The sequence below is a fragment of the Mus pahari genome, chromosome 23 (genome assembly GCF_900095145.1).
Source record: "Mus pahari chromosome 23, PAHARI_EIJ_v1.1, whole genome shotgun sequence".
Classification (NCBI taxonomy): Eukaryota; Metazoa; Chordata; class Mammalia; order Rodentia; family Muridae; genus Mus; species Mus pahari.
In genome coordinates, this window is record NC_034612.1 from 29,545,574 (window position 1) to 29,565,088 (window position 19,515).

Here is a 19,515-nt window from a genome sequence, read left to right on the forward strand (position 1 = left end):
CTCATTTTAATTGGTGTGTGTGTGTGTCTCAATCACTCTCTCTCTCTCTCTCTCTCACACACACACACACACACACACACACACACACACACACACACGGTCATCTCTCCCTCGAATGCATAGATCTATTTCTTCCTCATCAGCTTTGGAGCGGGGCAGACTGACTCCTCTGCAGAGCTAACTGCAGCAGGCCCCCTGTGGAATCACCCAGGCAGGACAGTCCTTTTCAACGCCTGCTCTCCAGCACTGTCCAGTGAGGGAGCAAGCTCCGCTCTATGCCAAGGCACCCGACATTATTCTCTTTCCACAGAATGATCTGTGGGATTCCAGAGGGGAAAAGACACAAGGACTTTGTTTTTCATCTCTTTTGTTTTGTTTTGTTTTTGTTTGTTTGTTTTTGTTTTTTTTTCAAGACAGGGTTTCTCTGTGTAGCCCTGGCTGTCCTGGAACTCACTCTGTAGACCAGGATGGCCTCGAACTCAGAAATCCACCTGCCTCTGCCTCCCGAGTGCTGGTTTCATCTCTTTTTGTTTGGCTTTAGGACATGGAAAAAAAAACACTTCATTAGTACGTCTCCTAGAGACCCAAAGCTTCTAGGAACCATCCTCGCCACCTGGTGGGTCCTCATTCCCCGTTGTGCAGGCTGCCTAATTAGAACCATGACCTTACCTTGAACACACTCCCTCAGTTTGCTGAGATCCCACAGAACAAGCACATCTACTCCCCTGCCCTGAGGCGGAGTGCAGCTTTCTCTCATCAGCACCTCCTTCATTCAGAAGATGCACCCAACACACACACTTTTCTTCTGGGGGCGGGGGTCCAGCCCCAGACAGGACAGTGACTGGGCCCAGGGGCCACAGGACACTGTGGATGAGCCACAGACAGTGAGTATGCCCCCCTCTCTTTCACATTCCTTGCTGGCCAAATTCCCCTGCCTGGAACTTCTAGGACAAACTTTCTTAATTTTATTTAGTGAGGTGGGGGAGGGGTGCCCGTGCCATATAGAGTGTACCATGGTCACAAGGCAATTCTGCTGACCCAATTTGGTCTAAGATTAAATTGGGTTGTCAGGCTGGCAGGACAAGGGACCTCTACCTTCTGATCCCTCTCACCTCCCACATGTGCCCAGCTGTGTACATGGGCCCTGGAGGTTGGAACTCGGTCCCTCGTGGTTTATGCAGCAAACAATGGACTGGTTAAGCCATCTCTCCAATCCAACGTCATTCTTCTGACATTCTGCTAATCCATTCAGTGTGTGCAGGTGTGAGCTTACTCCATTCAGTCTGGATATTTGAGAGTCTTTCACAAATTCCTCAGCCCTCAGCACTGCTGTCCTGAAATCACTGTATCTCTTGGGCCCCGCCCTGCGGGATAGGCCTCCCTCTTACTCCACCTTCCCTCTCTACCTGCTTATTGCCACATCCTCGGCTCTCTCCAGCCGTGCCTTGTCTTTGATCTCACTCTGCTCATTTCTGATTCCATGACTGTACTTGACTCCCAGGAGTTCTATTTAATTCTTCATCAGCCTTACCTCGTCTTCCCTAGTTGCTCGCTGGCTTACAAGATGGTTCCCTTCCTGCTGTGCCATGTGTTCTTCTGCTGTGGGGTTCTGTGGACTCCCCTGGCCCACACAAAACTTCTCAGTTGGCCCTTCCCACTTAGTAGAGACGGGACAAATCTGCGCCCTGTACCAAAACCTGCTACTAGTGCTGGGACCCCAATTCTACTTTAAGGCTCGTACACCTCTGGGGCAGAAAGAAGCTAGAGTCCTGGGATCCACATTTGTTTTTAAGTAATAGATTGTTGAACGCCCCTCAAGAGAGCAGTGGGCTGGGGTGTAACCAGGGCACACCTACTTCTTGTAATGCACACTCCAAAGACCAGACCGGCAGTGGGCAGAGACAGGAGGGTCACGAATTCCAGGCCAACCTGGGCTAAAGAATGAAAGCTTGTCTCAAAACCGTGAGGAAGTGGTCCTGGGAAGATGTCTTGGCTGGTAAAGCACCTGTGGTACAAGAACAAGTGTCTGAGTTTGGATCCCAAGCAATAAAGTTAAAAAAAGGGTGTGTCTGTGCGTGGCCTACGCCCCGGCACTGGATAGGTGAAGAGGGGGACTAGGACTTGCTGGCCAGCTAGCTCAGCCAATCAGCCAGCCCTAGGTTCAGTGAGAGATCCTGTCACAAGAACAAGATGAAGTATGACTGAGGAAGACACCCAGCATCAACCTCCATACTTCACATGCTCATACACCTATGCACATGCACATGAGCACGCACACACGGACAGCTTAAAGAGAAGGTAAAGCTGGCCGTGGTAGTGCACACGCCTCTGATCCCAGCACTCAAGAGGCAGAGCCGGGTTGGATCTCTGTGAGTTCAAGGCCAGCCTGATCTACACACCGAGTTCCAACCCAGCCAGAGCTACACAGTGACCTCCTGTCTCAAGCAAAACAAAACAAACTAAAACAAAACAAAACCAACCAAACTAAAAATAATAATAATAAAATGAAATAGAGAGAAAAGTTGAAGGGAGGAGGGAAATGGAACTAGATTTCCCTGTAACTGGGAAGCAGGGATATAGATATATGTAGACATACAGTTCCCAGGCTGGTGTGTGGTTCACACTGTCCCACACGCACTATGATGCACCCTAGGGAGAGAGAAGTGCTCTCGGTTACTTCCGAGCATTATTTCTGTACTTGCTAATTTTTTATTTTTACATCGATCGTGTGCAACTCAGGAAAAACAACAACCATTCTCCAATTACGGTGTCTGAGTTATTCTCTGTCAGGCATGAGGAAGCCCAGCACAGAAACATCACCTCGGCTGAGCAAGACTCGGGGATGGGGAGTGGGTCCTGCTTTCTTTGGAGCAGAGAACTGTCAGGTTTCCATGGCAGTGAGGACAGCCACCAGTTACTCCCACAGACCTGTCCCCAGGCTGGTGCCTGAGCTTGGGTGGAGGCCGGACAAGTGCCTGCCTGCTTGCTCTGCATGGGACTAGTGGGGTAGGAGGGTGGCCACCCCACAAAGCTCCAGGAGGGAGAGATAAAGATGATACACAGGCTTATGCGACAAGGTACATCGGACATTAACACAGGATGGGGGTGGCCTGGCTGGTAAAACGGCTACCTAGCACCCTCAAGGTCCTGGACTCCATTGCCAACACTGTATAAACCTGGTCTGGAGGTGCCTTTGATCCCAACACTCAGAACACAGGGTAGGAAGAATTCTGAATTCTAGGCCAGCAAGTCCCCATCTTCAAAAAACAAAAAACAAACAAAGCTCATGATCCAAATAGCAGAAATAGAAAAGGGAGGGGCTGGTAAGAGCACTGACTGTATTCCCGAAGGTCCTGAGTTCAAATCCCAGCAACCACATGGTGGCTCACAAACACCTGTAATGAGATCTGACGCCCTCTTCTTGTGCATCTGGAGTAAACAGGGCTTGACTAGAAGTCCTAAAAATTCAATTCCCAACAACCACATGAAGGCTCACAGCCTTCTGTACAGCTACAGTGTGCTCACATACATAAAAAAAATAAATGAATCTTTAAAAAAAATAGAAAAGGGAGATATTGCAGGCACAAATACATCTGATTTGTTCATGGGTCAGAGGGAAACTACACAGCTCTCTTAAGACCTAAATGCACTTGCACTGTGCCACCCAGCAAATACACCCTGGCAGTAACCCACAGAAACAAAAACCCACAATCACAAACACTTATGTCAGTTTTAGTCACAAAAGCAAGGATCACAGAAGCCCTGGGCTCCGTGAGTGAGGGCTGAGGGCTGAGGGCTGAGGGCTGAGGGCTTGCTTGGCTGTATCTTGCCTAAGGGTTATGGGGGTCAGCGTGTGCGCTAAGACTACACAGGAACACACTCACGCAAACATGACACGAGTCCCCGTGCCTGAGCAGGCTCTGCAGGCTGTCCAGTTCCTCAGGCTTCATCACTATGGGCCCCAACACAGGGCACCATCTGTCACTGCGGGAAACTGGGTGAAGGGTATTTGGGGCCACCTTCTGTGTAGTTTTGCAACTTCCTAAGAATCTACCAGAATATGAAAAAAAAATCTCTTTTAGAGAAAGGCAGGCAAATCTCTGGTGGCACCATCTTCCCTGCCCCTCCACCCTACCCCAGGACGACATGGCGTGTCCTAACACAGGAGTGACAGTTTTCAACTGTCACTTCTGCCTGTGGCCAATGACCCAAGTATCCTGGGTTGGGCCAGTTCCACGGTGTGAAGGCAATGGCAGACAGGCTACACAGACACCGGTTTCCTGAGGCCAGCTCTTCCCTTGCAGGCCCCAGACATCATCAATCCATGACATGCCGCACACGCCTGTCCTTGGCCTCCGCCAGAATTCAAACACTGTGCTAAGCTCCTCTGGGGTTTCCAGGCAGGATTCCTTTATCTTAGTTTGTATTCACTTAACCCAGGAGCTGCCACGGGAAATCAGTCGGCAGCAGCCTCCCTAGAGACAGACGCAGAAGGCCAGGGGGCTGGTGATGCACAGGCCCTGGATGGCAGCCTGTCTCCTGTGGGCTAGGGAGGTGTGTCTGACCTCAGGAGACACGGACCCTAAACAAACCACCCTCTTGGTATTCAGTTCCATCCGTGCAGACACAGAAGCCACTGTGACACTGCTTGTGGCCCTGCTAAGACCCCACATCTCCCAGTGAGGCCCCTGCAGAGCAGTGCCCATGGCAACCTCACCCCAGCGTGACACGACACACGGCCCTCATTCCTTCCCACCACAAGCCATCCGTCAGTTCTGTCGAGCTGGGATATATGTAATAAGACTGTTCCTGCTACTGAGCCTCACTGGGCTGGCCACAGTTAAGGATCCAGGGATGCTTTGAGGCAGGACACACTGCCTGCATTAGCACTCTGCACAGCGGGGTGCAGGCTGGAGGGCACAGGCACTGGCAAGAAAGATACCCAGCTATAGAGGGCTCCACAGTCAGGGCCTCAGATACATGAGCCACAGGCACTGGGACAGATGCAGCCACAGTGGGTAGAGCAGGTAGGTCAGGGGGGCACCTGCCTAGAATATCCTGGTGAGGAGCAGGGGGCGAGGCTCACCGTAGAGTATTTCATTAACACACACAATAACCCTAGGTTCAATCCCCAGACTATACAAAATAAAATAAAAATGGATTCCATTATTTTTTTTAAAAATAAGATAAAAGATAAAAGCTGAGCAGACATTTAGCCAAAGATAATTTATGAATAGACAGTGAATGTGAACAGGGATGTTCATAAAATGCTAAGTAGATCTCAAAAAGAAATGCATATACTTCTTTGTTGTTGCTACTGTTTTGATTTCTTGAGTAGAGTTTTGATGTTTTTTTTCTTCTATGAAATTTTCTGTTTTTTGTACTGTGTGTGCACGCGCTTACAGCTTATTTTTATTTGCTTTTATGTTTAGTATTTGTCGTTATGTTTCCAGAATTTCACACATGAGTACTTTACTTACACCACTCTCACCCACACACTCCTGGATCCAGCGCCTCCCCTCAAACCCCCATCTCAACTTCATGACCTTTCTTTTTTTTTTTTCTTTTTCTTTTTCTTTTCTTTTTTTTTTTTGTTTTGTTTTGTTTTGTTTTGTTTTGTTTTGTTTTTCAAGACAGGGTTTCTCTGTGTAGCCCTGGCTGTCCTGGAACTCACTCTGTAGACCAGGCTGGCCTCAAACTCAGAAATCCGCCTGCCTCTGCCTCCCGAGTGCCGGGATCAAACAGCACTTTCTTTATTACCGTCACACATACTCACACAGATATGCATGTATGTATATATGAATACATTCCACCGGGTCCATTTAGTGTCGCTCATATGTACATGTGTTTAGGGATGGCCACTTAGGGACTGGATAACTTCTTAAGGGGCTCACCCGTGGACACAGATTCTCAGGTAACCCAGGGTGGCTTCCAACTTGCTAGGCAGCCAAGGATAGACTTGAGGCCCTGACCGTCCTGCCTCCACCCCCTGAGAGCTGCCAGGATTACAGGTTGCACCACATTTGGTTTGTGCCGTCTTTAACCCAAGACAGACGGGGTCCTTCAAATAGAGCTGTGCTGCTCAACTGGGCATCAGCAACCTCATACACGGCCAACCCAGGTGGCTCATGCCCACAATTCCAGCAACAGGGACGCTAACACAAGAGACCGAAACAACAAAATAAACAGTCAGGCAGTAAGATAAGAGCATGCCCACACAAGGGCCTGTAAGTTAAAACACTCACAGCAGGGCTGGCCCCGTCCTATCCCCAGTCCTCCTGCTGGGTACACTGCAGATACTCTATCACTGCAGATACTCCATCATCCCAGACACACACACTACAACATGACACAACAACCCTGGTACTGGAATCTCCTGGAGAGAGGAAGTGAGCGAGACTCGAGGTGATGCCCACAGCACATTCCCAAGACCCCAATCTAGAAATGGGCCAAAGGTCCAAACGCTATACACAAGTAAACAGATGTGTGGGAACGCACAGAGCGGGCGCCTGCAGCCACTGAGGACAAAACAATTACAGAGGACAGTGCAACCAAGGAGCAGAGTGGAGACACGCCTTCCCACAGCAAGGCTAGAGGAAGCGACGGGACTCGGCTTCTGGCCACTGTCTAGCGGCTCCCCTAAGACAAGTGATGTGGTTCCCGGGCACTATTAGGAAGACTAGCATCACTCAGCCCAAAGGAGCAGCAACAAAACCCAGCCTGACAGCCACTCTTTGCATGGCTGGGAGGGACTGGGGCAGACTCCAGGACATAAAGTTCCCGAGTCCTCCTACATGACTTGCTAAGGGGCCACAGCCCAGTGACCAAGACGGCAGCTCTGATGGCTTCCATGCAGCCTGAGCCCCATCAGGGAGGACCTACCATGGATGGGAAAGGTGTCCCTAGGGACCTAGATGTCACTGGATGGGCTAGCTGTACATATAATATTTGTGGTCGGTAAGTTCCACCTTCATCACGTGTAATAAAGTTTGTTACTTGTGGCTGCCCTGCTGCGTCTAAGGTTTTTCGTGACTTTTTCTTTTTTTTAAAGATGTATTTAGTATTATATCTAAGTACATTGTAGCTATCTTCAGATGCACCAGAAGAGGGCATCAGATCTCATTACGGATGGTTGTGAACCACCTTGTGGTTGCTGGGATTTGAACTCAGGACCTTCGAAAAAGCAGTCAATGCTCTTAACCACTGAGCCATCTCTCCAGCCCTTTTCGTGACTTTTAAGTCTGTAACTGACAGAAGAAACCAGCTCAGCTAAGACCCCTCCGAGTCGGTTACACTCACGACTGCAAAGCAAGTCCTTTACTATCATCCTAGCTCTAACCACACAAACGAACAAACAGACAACAAGAACTGTCTACGCATCCACCCTGATCAGTCCTGGGGTGGGACAGTCTGGGCTCCACATCCGCCACCTATTGCCACCAGCCTTCCCCAGCATTCACGGTGTGACATCGTCAGAAACACAGCCCCCTCCTCGCCAGTGTAGCCCAGCCCAGGGTCCAATCAGCCCTCCCAAGTGCAAGCACTTCCTGTAGCTTCATCCGCATCTTCTGCTGTAAGAAGTCTGGAGGGCCTAAGGCTCCAGGAAGGGCTTCCTTCAGCAGACAAGGACAAGATGCCTGTAGTCCAAGGCATCACTAGGAGTAGGGAATTACTGTGAACTCCGGCTCCCACTGAGGCCCACAGATCTGCTGTCTGCGGGACTCTAGGAAGAGGGAGGCAGTAGGGCCAGGGCCTTCTCAGACCAGCAGCCAGGAAACAGGAACTAGTCTGGTGGAGTGTTTGACCTCTCTCCCTGTGCAGGGATATTACAAACCACCCACTCCTCCAGGGCCTCAGAGTCAGGGCACCACGTAAGCAGGGACTCGGGCAAGGCACCCACACACTCCAGGTCTCGGCACCAGGACCCGGAGGGCTGTGGTCTAAGCAGGCAGCAGCTCCACAGGGCTCAGAGCCCCAAGTGGAACTTGGGTTCCATGGAAACCGCTCCCCAAGGGGCAATGAAGTTCCCAGCACTTGGGGACACTTCGGCGGTTCTGGCGCAGGCACAGAGCGCTGAACTGTGGGAAATGGCTGTGCAGGCTCTGGGAGCTCCCCACACTGATACTTCTGGGAGGACAATGGAGTGGCCCAAGTAGGGACAAAGGCCTCTTCCCTGCTACAGAGTCCAAAAGTTCATTTAGAGCCACAGGGTGACAGGACTGGACCAGCACAGCCCTTCTCTGTGAGTTCCCAGATGCTGGGATTGCCGACTGCAGCCTAGCTACCCATCCTTCTTAGTGCTTAGGCTCGGTTCTCCCTGTTTCCTCTTAAAAAAATATGCCTGACACATCCTTCTGACAATTTCCCATGAGAGCCAAAGGAAGAGATGTTTTGTCCACAGAGATCAGCCTTCTTAAGCAGAGAAAAGCCTCATTCTGTATACAAGACTGGCTTCCAGAAACACGAGAAGGGGACCTAAGGACCTGAGTCCCCAAGCTACAGTCCTAAGTCACAGTGGCCACAGAGAAAGGCTGCCTGCCAGCCGGGGACCACGCCCTAGTCTCCTCTCCTGCTTCCATTCAGCAGAATTGTGGCTGTTGAGCCTCTGTTGAGTCCCCTGCCGCCCAGGACACCAGAACGCCACTGGCTCGGAGGAAGGCCAGTGCGCCCAGGCCTCATGGAACAGCCCAGAGCTCCTGCCTCCCAACACCTGTAGCCAGAAAAGCAAACACAGTCTGTGTTTCCCCTGCAAACTCCAGGCTCCTAATCAGACCAAGACGCAGCTTTCTGCTCGCGCACGCGCACACACATACAGAAAAGGAGAGAGGAGTGGAGGGGAGGGAGCACAATGCATGGGCAGTCCCTCTCGAACATCATGTTCCCTGCAAGTGCGTGGACAACCAGAAGAGGGCTGGGAGACTGAGATGGGGCTGTGTGGTTGAGCACTTGCTTAGCAAGGGCAAGGCCCTGGGTTCCACCCCCAGCACAGCGAGTATCACACAACTATAATCCCAGCACTCAGGAGGCAGTGGGTTTGCAAACGGGAGGCCTGTCTGACTACATAACGAGAGAACAAGAATTCTCACAAGGCCCAGCCACAGCATCATGTGTGCATCTGAGCAGGGTTTATTAACAAATAAATCTGAATATTAGTATCTGCTGGTGTCTGGAGGGCTGTAAGCCAGCTAATATTAAAGGTGACTGTCAATAAACTAGAACTTTGAAGGTACCAAAAAGATTTTAAATGTTAAAATGTAAATGACTCTGTGGCCAATGATAGGGTTCCGCATGTAAAGGAGCTTGCAGCCAAGCCTTGGACCCGAGTTCAAGCCCACATTAGTGGAAAGAGAACCAAATTCCATGAGTTGTCCTCTGACTTTAATACATACAACATGAAGGTGTACACATACATACATAAGTAAATGTTTAAAAAAATGGTATTACATTTAAATGTATCTGCATTCTGCATACACATGGCAGATACATGCTAAATAGGGTGAGAGACAAACCCAAACAGCAGTTAGCATGGTCCATACCCTCTCTCAGTGAGTATTAAAATCTATCATTTGGGTCAGTACGATGGCTCATGTGGAAAGGCGATTGCTACCAAGCCTGAAAACCTGAGTTTGATCCCTGGAACCCACAGTGTGGAAGGAGAAACTTGACTCTCTTTAGACGTCTACTAACCTCCAGACCAGTACCAGGAGGTGCAAGGATACACATATGAGTAAATAGACATGATTAAAGCGTGAAGGATTTTGTTTGTTCACTGGTGCTGGGTCCAAAGGCAGGGCCTCCCGCGTGCTAGGCAATGCTCCACCACTGAGCCACGGCCTGACCCCTAGACTTGAGGTTTTTAGACATAGGTTCCTGGGCCACACCCCAGGCACACATCAAAGAAAGAAGCTTCCAGAGAATATAGCCAGGAGGGTCCGGATCTCCTCCCAGCCAGGCTGGTCCATTACAGTCCACAGGAAACATGGGCACCCCCGCAGCACTCTCATGACCATTTCAAGAAGCACCAAGCATGCCATGTGCGACGTTCCTCACAAAGTCACTCACCAGGGGACTGGCCGCCTCCTTGCCTGGCCCAGCCTCTGATGTCCTTGGCGTCTCCTCTGCCGGTGTCATCTTCTGCTTTTTACTCTCCTTTCCTGTCCCCTCGAGACCTTTCCTCTTCTGTTTTGCCATCCTGAAAGAGATGGCACAGGCTGATCAACGGTGGGAAGGAGGAGGCCTAGTGCCACGAAGTGCCGTTAGAGTAGGGTGCTTTCTCAGTGTGCCACAAACGGAGCTTCAAAGAAAAGAAGCTAGCAGGACACAGCTGCTGACGAAATGCTTCCTGTACAACCAGGAGGACCATGGAGGAAATAGGCAGGTGTGGCAATGGCCACCTGCGAAGCCAAGGACGCGAGTGTGGACACTGAAGCATCTCTCAAGATCACCGGCCTGACAGCCTGGCAGAACTGGCGAGCCCCAGAGTTACTGAGAGACTGTGTCTCAAAAAATAAGATGGAGAGCAACAGATACCTGATGGTCCTCTCACCAGCAAACACATGTACTCACATGTCTACGCACACGTATGTGCACATGCATGAACACACACTCACCCACCCACCCCCACGCACACCAAACATATAACATAAAAGGAAGATTGAGCATACGCCACTGTGGGTCCAGCAATGGCCACTGCCTTCCAGGAATTCCCCCTTAACATGGATATCTCATTTTTCTTTTTCTTTGATATTAAAACAGGGTTTTACTAAATGACTCAGGCTGGCCTCTTGCGCTAACTCTGAAGCCCAAGTGGGACTTAAACTTGTGAGCCTACAGCTTCCACTAGGGATGGCAGGCCTGGGCCATAATACCCGAGGCTGTACTTCTAACTCAAAAGCAACACTGGATGGAAAGACTGAGTGCAACAGCCAGACACAGTGACATACTCTTCTAATCCCAACACTTGGGAGGCTGAAGCAGGTGGATCTCTGGAAGTTCTGGGTTAGCCTGGTCTACATAGGGACTTCCAGGACAGCAAGTATTGTAGAGAGGTCCTGTCTAAAAAAAAAAAAAAAAGCAACACCATCTTTACTGACTGTCATCAGGTTCCAAAGTAGAAATCTGCCTGTTCCTTAATTAGTACATATTAGGGGGCAGTTCCAACTTTTCCAACTCTAGGCTAAGTCACACCCCTATGCAAACTATGACCAGTATTATGCCCCAATCAGGAGAAGCTGAAAGACCCTCAGGGGCCCGAGGTGTTCTTTGAGCTGGTGCAGAGCCCCAAGACACTCATAAGGACTAAATGAAGCTAGTTAGATTTGAGGCACTTCGATAAATCCAATCCTATGGTCTAGCTCCTCACACAGTAGGAAAAACAGAAGCCCATGAGTGTAAAACCAACCAGTGTGCAAGGCAGGGATGGTGGCACATGCCACTGGGAGGCTGAGGCAGGAGGGGTATCACGAGCTCCAGGCCATCATCCTAAGCTGCGAGCCTGCCTCACATGGTAGCACACATCTGTAATCCCAGCACTCAGGAGGCAGAAGTAGGAGGAGCATAAGACGCTCAGGACCAGCCTGGAACTCAAAAGCGAGAACTTAAAACCACAAAACAAAACCAAGATTGATTGTAAGGCTGGAGATCAACTTGGTGGTTAGAAAGAGAGGTCGCGGGTTTAATCCCTAGTACAAAAAAGAAAGAAAGGAAAAGAAGAGAAAAAGAGGAGGGTCAGCATAGTGGGAAGGATGGAAGAGATCTAGAAGCTGAGAACACCCCAGAGAATAAATCTGCAGTCATATAACCCTCGTGTGTGAAGCAACATCATCAGGGCAGCCCTGTCCCATTGGGACAGTCAGTCACTGACGACAGCACAGAGAAATAATATTATACTGTTCTAAATCAGAAAACCCCATGCTCTCTCTATTTTTTTAATTAAGCCTCCTCCATTAAAAAAAAGAAGAAGAATATTTGAAGCCAGAGGCTACAAATTTCAATTAGCAATGTAATAAGAAATCTTAAAAGAAGGAGAAAATGTTGACACAGGGACACTGGAAATAGGGGTGGTGACGCCAGCCAATTACCTCGTCAGAGAAATAAGGAAAGTTCAGCAAATATTTACACACCGCTTAGGAGAGAAGCGAGGCCTGCGCTCACCCCTGGAAGTTAGCATTAAAAAGTTAATCAGGAAGTCTATTTGCAAAAAAGATGGTTCTATGTTAACAGGTTCTGAGAGACGCAACTCCCAACTGAGGCAATGAGTGTTCTAGTGAGCATCTGCGTTTGTTTGTGGTCAAGTGACTTTCAACAGGGTACCATGACAATTCAAAGAACAATCTATCCAACAGCGGGAAGACTGCTGAAGAGTCATGGGAGGAAGTGAGTATGAACTCAGAACTAACGCAGGGCGGACCAAGCCCCACATGTAAAGAGCTCAGGCTTAACACACTTCTGTTTTTACACAATATAGACCAGGCTGACTTTGAACTCACGGAGATCCGCCTGCTTCTGCCTCCTGAGAGCTGAGAGTTGGATTTAACAGGTCAGCCTACGATTGCTAGACTCCCCAGGGATGAGCCCTCATGGCCCTGGAGAACACTGTGCTCTCTCAGATAAAATACCAGGAGCTAGGGCTGGTGAGATGGCTCAGGGGGTAAGAGCACTGACTGCTCCTCCGAAGGTCCTGAGTTCAAATCCCAGCAACCACATGGTGGTTCACAACCACCTGTAATGAGATCTGATGCCCTCTTCTGGTGTGTCTGAAGACAGCTACAGTGCACTTATGTATAATAATAAATAAATCTTGGGGCCTGAGCGAGCGGGGTTGACCAGAGTAAGCAGGGGTCCTAAAAATTCAATTCCCAACAACCATCTGTACAGCTACAGTGTACCCACATACATTAAATAAATAAATAAATAAATACCAATAACTAGATAGTCAAAGAAAAAATAAGCTGAACTACCTCATACTAAAAACTTCTGTCCTTGGGCTGGAGAGAGGCTCACTGGTTACAAGCTTTCGCAGAAGACCCAAGTTGGGTTCCCAGCACCTACCTCAGGCAGCTCAAAATCGACTAACTCCTGCTCCAGATCCAACACCTCTGGACCCACCACCACCACACATACACACACACACACACACACACACACACACACACTTACATTAGAAACGTAAAGGCGCTATTGAGACGGCTCACGGGTAAGAGCACTGACTACTCCTGCAAAGGACCTGGGTTCAGTTCCCAGCATCCACACAGCTACCTGGAACTCTCCTATCACCACCTCGAATCTCACCACAGGAGAGGCAAGATGACAGATTCACACACTGCATCCAGCCTTTTATGTAAGTCCCAGGGGTCAAACTCAGGTCCTCAAGCTTGTGCGGCAACTGCTTTTACCACTGAGAACTCCAGTTCTAGATCTGATGCCTCTTCTGACCTCCATGGGATCCTACGCACACATGGTATACACACATACACTCAGTTTCACACACACACACACACACACACTAAATTAGCAATTTTAAAAAATAAAGTAATAAGGCAAAATTGAAAAGCTTCTCCCAGGGGACAGTGCCAGCAAGAAAGTACAGACAACTGAGAGTAAGTAGTGCTTGCCTCACACACGACAGGCAGGAAATCTGCATGCGGAGCCTGAGAAGAACTCTTTTTGTTTGTCTGCTTTTCAAGTCAGGGCTTCTCCATAACCTGGCTGTCCTGGAACTCCCTCTGTAGAACACACTGGTCTCAAACTCACAGAGATCCACTTGCCTTTGCCTCCAGGGATTAAAGGCGTGCACAACCACCACCACCACAGAATAACTCTGGCGATTACACAATAGAAGAATTTGGGCACCAGGTGGGGTGGTGCACACCTTTAATCCCAGAGTTCGAGAGGCAGAGAGCCTGACGACCTGAGTTCTGTCCCAGCCTAGCTTAACTGGTGAGTTCCAGGCCACTGTCACATACAAGGTAGATGGCTTCTGGGACCACCTAAAGTTAACCTCTGGCAAGCGCGCGCGCGCGCACACACACACACACACACACACACACACACACACTGCAAATTCTAGAATGGGCAAAGGTCTTGAACAAACAATGAAGAACATGAAGATTCCCAACTTCACTAGTCCTTTAGGAAATGAAATCCAGAGGCACTGACTGCTGCTTCATGCAGCAAGGAAATAAGAAGACAAAGGGCTAGGGGTTCTCAATTGGTAAAAGCTTGATGATATGAGTTCGATTCCTGGGACTTACATAAAAAGCTGGATGCAGTGTGTGAATCTGTCATCTCGTCTCTCCTACAGTGAGATGGAAGGCAGAGACAGGACAGTAAGCCTGGAGTACATAGTGCAGCAGGAGAAGCCAGAAAGACTAAGCCTCAGCAAGCTCAAAGGAAATAGACTCCCTTAAATTACCTCCATGGTACCTAAGACCATTAGCAAGAGATCTTCCACAGTCTAAAACCTGGGCTCACTGGATCTGGGATTCCTAGTCTGTCCTCTGTTTCTTCCCAGAGCCTTGCGTGATACGGATACATAAAAAGAACCCAAAGAATATTTTTGCGGTTTTTTTGAAACAGAGTCTCATGGCTGGACCAGAGCTAGCAGCAATTTTTTTCAGTCCCAGCCTCCTGAGACTACGGCTGTGTACCACCACACCCAACTTGTAAAGACGGATACATGGAAGGACTGTTGGGTGCATGAATAAGTGGGTGGGTGGATGAAGGATGTGGATGAATGGATGGGTGGGTATCTGGATGAATAGGTGGGTGGACGGGTGGATAATTGGGTAGAGGAGTGGATGGACGTTTAAGCAGACAGAGGAGTGGGCGAATGGTTAAGTGGTAGCACGTATCCACAGGGGTGAATGGTGGGTGGGTGGCTGAATAGATCTCTGGAGATCCACGTGGACAGCTGGGCAGAGACGCACAGCCGGGACCAGGACGGCGTCTCCCCGGACGGATGCGACAGCCCCCCGTCACCCCACCCCACCAGCGCGCGCTGACCACGCACCTGCAGCTCCCACTCTCGCACACCTCTGCCACGCGCCTCACCACCAGCTCCGCAGGTTCCGCGCCGTCCCGCCCTCAGAAGATCAGCGCTATCCATTGGACCGGGCAGGCGTCCGTCTTCCAGCCAGCCAATGGCCGCCGCATGGGAGGGCGCAGCCCTGGCGCAGGATATTAGCGTCATCTTTCTGAGCTGAGAGCGCAGTCAGTTGCCAGGGCAATACCTGGTGGCGTGGGCACGTGCGGCCGAATTCTGGCCGCTGATGCTGGGCTGGGCAGATGGAACACCTCTCAGAGAATTCCAGCAGGTAAAGTTAGACTATCCGAGGGGTTCCGGGCTTGAAGGTGCACGCCTTTCGTCCCAGCCCTAGGGAAGCTGAGGCAGAAGGGTGAGGAGTTCAAGGCTATCCTCTGCTGTGTAGGGAGTTCAAAGCCAGACGAAATGGACACCAGACCCTGTTGTAGCCTATAATCCCAGCACCAAAGAGATGGAGGGAGGAGGATCAGAAACTCGGGGTCTTCTCGAGATTCATAAAGGCTAGTGAGATGCCTCCGACGGTAAAATGTTTATTGTAAAGCTTGGTAACGTTAGTTTGATGTCCAGGATCCATAAATCGGAAGGAAAATCAATTCCCACCAGTTGTCTCCTGACCTCCAAACACACACACTAAATAAGTAAATATGTACATTTCGTGTGTGTGTGTGTGTGTGTGTGTGTGTACACAAAGTAGCAAAGTAGTGAAGAAGTAATATAAGGGTCTGGCATAGCTGTCACTGGCCACTGACTCCATGTTGGAAGTACCATTGAGGCTGTAAAATTTACAGAGACAGCACCATCTGCCAAAACTAAAACAAGGGCCTAATCCATCACAGTCCATATAGTTCTGGGAACGTCACATATAACCTTGCTTTCCAGCTTCTCTAGTTCCACTTCTGGTTAACTCTTCTTTTTAACTGTATGTCAACTCAGAACATGGTTTTAGTGCTTTAAAACTCACCCGGAAAAGCTCAGTGCTACACTAGCATCCCATCACCCAGTGTAGTTGCTGGCCAGCTAATAAAGATTTTTCTATTGGCTTAAACCATGTCTGAGCAGTCTTCCCTTCTGAGTACCCCACAACTGCCTTTAATTCCAGCATTGGGGCAGAGGCAAGTGGATCTCTACAAGTGTGAGGCCAGCCTGGTCTACATAGTGTGTTCCAGGTTAGCCAAGGCTACATAGTCAGACCCTGCTTCAAAATTACAGATGGGGTGGGTGTGATGTAATTGGAGCTGAAGTCCTTGCCAGTTCCCTGGATTTCCTCCTTAGCACCACAAATAATAATAAAATAGGGCTGGAGAGATGGTTCAGTGGTTAAGAGCGCTGACTGCTCTTCCAGAGGTCCTGAGTTCAAATCCCAACAACCACATGGTGGCTCACAACCATCTGTAATGGAGTCTGATGCTCTCTTCTGGTGTGTCTGAAGACAGCTACAGTGTACTCATATACATAAAATAAATAAAATCTAATAATAATAATAAAAGTCATAGTAGTAGTAATTTTTACACTTTATCTGGGCCTGGTAGCATAGGAATATATAATGTCTCAGAAAATTTTAAAAGAAGAAAGAAAGAAAGAAAGAAAGAAAGAGAAAGAAGAAAGCGGGGAGGGGACTAGTGATACAGCTCAGTAGGTGAAGTGCTTGCTGAGTTCTGTCACAAGAACTCACATTAAGAAGTAAACAAAGCCAAGCCTGTTGCCAATGTTGTAATCATAGCACTGGGGAGGAGGGGGATCCTGGAGGCTCAGTACTGAGAAAGGAAGGAATTGAAGCAGGAGAGAGGGTGAGATCTGTTCTGATCTGTGGGAACCCGATGGCAATTTAGCAGTACAGTCTGATGAGGGCAAAGAAGAGAAATGGGCAGGGGTGGCAGGATAAAGAATAAATCCTGCAGCCGGGCATGGTGGTGCACGCCTTTAATCCCAGCACTCGAGAGGCAGAGGCAGGCGGATTTCTGAGTTTGAGGCCAGCCTGGTCTACAGAGTGAGTTCCAGGACAGCCAGGGCTACACAGAGAAACCCTGTCTCAAAAAAATAAATAAATAAATAAATAAATAAATAAATAAATAAATCCTGCAGTTAGCCCAACATTTAAGTCACTTCCCAGGGGTTAGTTGATTCGAGAAGAGACAGCCAAAAAGGTGGGGATGCAAAGAGATCCTGACAGATCTGGAGGACCAGATTCCAACGCTGGGTCTTTGGGAGCCCAGAGAGCCTACCGTGTAGGAGACAACCTGAACCAGAGGTCGAGCCATCTTTGCAGGGGCTGTATGATAGACACCTAGGATTCACGTCCCTTTCAGAAGCTGCATTCTAGGATTTATTGCTGATGCTGCTAGCCAACTGAGAGGAGACAGTCAATTCCTTGTGAGGCAGAATAGAGAGGGGGGAAATTATCAAGCCAAGAGAAATGACGGACTCCCTCACCTGAGTTTTGTTGAAGCCTCTAACGGGCTGAGAATCAACTCCAGCTCAGCTGGCATTTGCTGTGAAAGTGGCCAACCCAGAGACAACAGATAACAACCCTTCTGTATAATGATACGTTATCTTTTTTTTTTTTTTTTTTTTTTTTCCAAGACAGGGTTTCTCTGTATAGCCCTGGCTGTCCTGGAACTCACTCTGAAGACCAGGCTGGCCTCAAACTCAGAAATCCTCCTGTCTCTGCCTCCCGAGTGCTGGGATTAAAGGTGTGCGCCACCACTGCCTGGCCCAGCTCTGTCTTGCTGGTGTGGGCAGATGGCTGATCTGTAAGCTGTGCCAGTGGGTGTATGCAGACACTTTCAGCTCATCAGCTATAATTTAGGGGCTGCCACTTAGTAGGTGACACTGCACACAGTCAGCCATATGAGCCATCAGGAAGCTATACACACTTCAGGTGTCTATGGAGGGCACTAGTCTCCATGATCCCAGTTTCATGTTTAAACCCTTTACGTTTGTGTTTTTATGGTTTCTTTTAGCATATATTAATTATAATAATGGTCTCATTATGCCATTTTCGTATGTGTATGTAATGCATTTACCTCTCTGCCCGTTCTTTTCCTCTTTCCATTCCTGTTGAATCGCTATCTCTTTCCAACTCTTTCCTATATTTTTTGCTCTGACACAGGATTTTCTCTGTTTACCCCTGGCTAGCCTGGAACTCACTCTGAAAACCAGGCTGGCCTTGAGCTCACAGAGATCCACCTGCCTCTGCCTCTGGTATGCGGGGATTAAAAGGGTGTGCCACCACTGCCTGCCCCAACTCTTCCCCTTTCAATTTAAATGTATTTGTGAGTTGATCTCAGGGCTTCTTACATGCTAGGTGAGCACTCTACCAAGTTATGTCACCTGCCTAGCCAGGTACCCCAACTCCAATCATTTCACAGCTCAGTGTCTTCCTACCTACCTGAACTTTCTTTTCTGTTCTACTTGGCTGTCTTTTACATTTATGTGGTGTGTATGTGTGTGGTGTGTGAATGGGGCAAGTGTGTAGTGTGCATGTGTGTATGTGCTTGGGTAAGTGTGTGGTGTGGTATGTGTGTGTGTGGTGTGTGTGTGTGCATGTGTGTAGTGTGTGTGGATGAGTATATAGTGTGCACGTGTATAGGCAAGCATGTGGTGTGAATGTGTGTGTGTGTGTGTGTGTGTGTGTGTGTGTGTGTGCAGGTGAGTGTGTGGTATGTGTGTACTGTATGAGTGTGTGTGGTTGGTGTGTGTCATATATTTGTATGTGTTCATGCGTGTGTGCATACATGTATGGAAACCAGAGGTCTTCATCTGGTGTTCTCTCTCACTTTGCCGAGTTACTTTTTGAGACAGGGTCATTCACTGAACCCAGAGCTTACAGATTCGTCAAGGCTGGATCACCAGTGAGCTCCAGCCATCTTCCTGTCTCTGCCTCTCCAATGCTAGGCTTACGCAGGAGACACACCGAGCTTGGCATTAAAAAACAAACGAACAAAACCTGGATCCTGGGAATGCAAACTCAGGCCCCCATCTCCATTCCAACCTTACCAACTGAGGCAGCTCCTGGCCCACGCTTACTTTTAATCTGAATTTAAGCATTGACTTCCTTACATCCGGAAGCAAGCTTGCTGCTGATATTTCTAACTAGAATCAGCTTCGCTTTGTAAACTAATTTAAAGCAATGGACACTGTCAGGATGTCGGATCATCCAAATAGACTTTCCATCGATCTGTATCTGCTTCTTTTCTACTCCAGACACTAAGTATCCCAGGCTAGCCTCAAACTCATAATTTTCCTGCCTCAGCCTTCCCAGTGCTGTCAGGATAGGCATGTGTTACCACATCCTGGTTTTTGATCTTAGTCTCTGGGGTAGACGATATATGTGTTCCATGCCACAGAGGTCTTCTTGGGCCTTAATAGGTTTATCATTAAGTCGTCATCGTTGTCTCCCTCCCCCTTACCCTTTCCTCCCCCTCCCCTCCTCCCCTCTCCCTCCCCCCTCCCTTCTTCTTCTTCTTCTTCTT

At 49.0% G+C, this 19,515-nt stretch overlaps 1 protein-coding gene across 1 annotated transcript in view; it reads right to left on the minus strand.

The window, feature by feature from the left end:
- Positions 1-15,067, minus strand: part of C23H7orf50 (chromosome 23 C7orf50 homolog) — a 101,720-nt gene extending 86,653 nt beyond the window's left edge. Inside the window, exons 1-2 of the mRNA XM_021186751.2 lie at positions 15,011-15,067; positions 10,063-10,192 (exon numbers count right to left, since the gene is read on the minus strand). Of these exons, the coding sequence (XP_021042410.1) occupies positions 10,063-10,191 (129 nt within the window). The 5' untranslated portion in view covers position 10,192; positions 15,011-15,067. The remainder of the gene's footprint in view (positions 1-10,062; positions 10,193-15,010) is intronic.
- Positions 15,068-19,515: the final 4,448 nt, after the last annotated feature.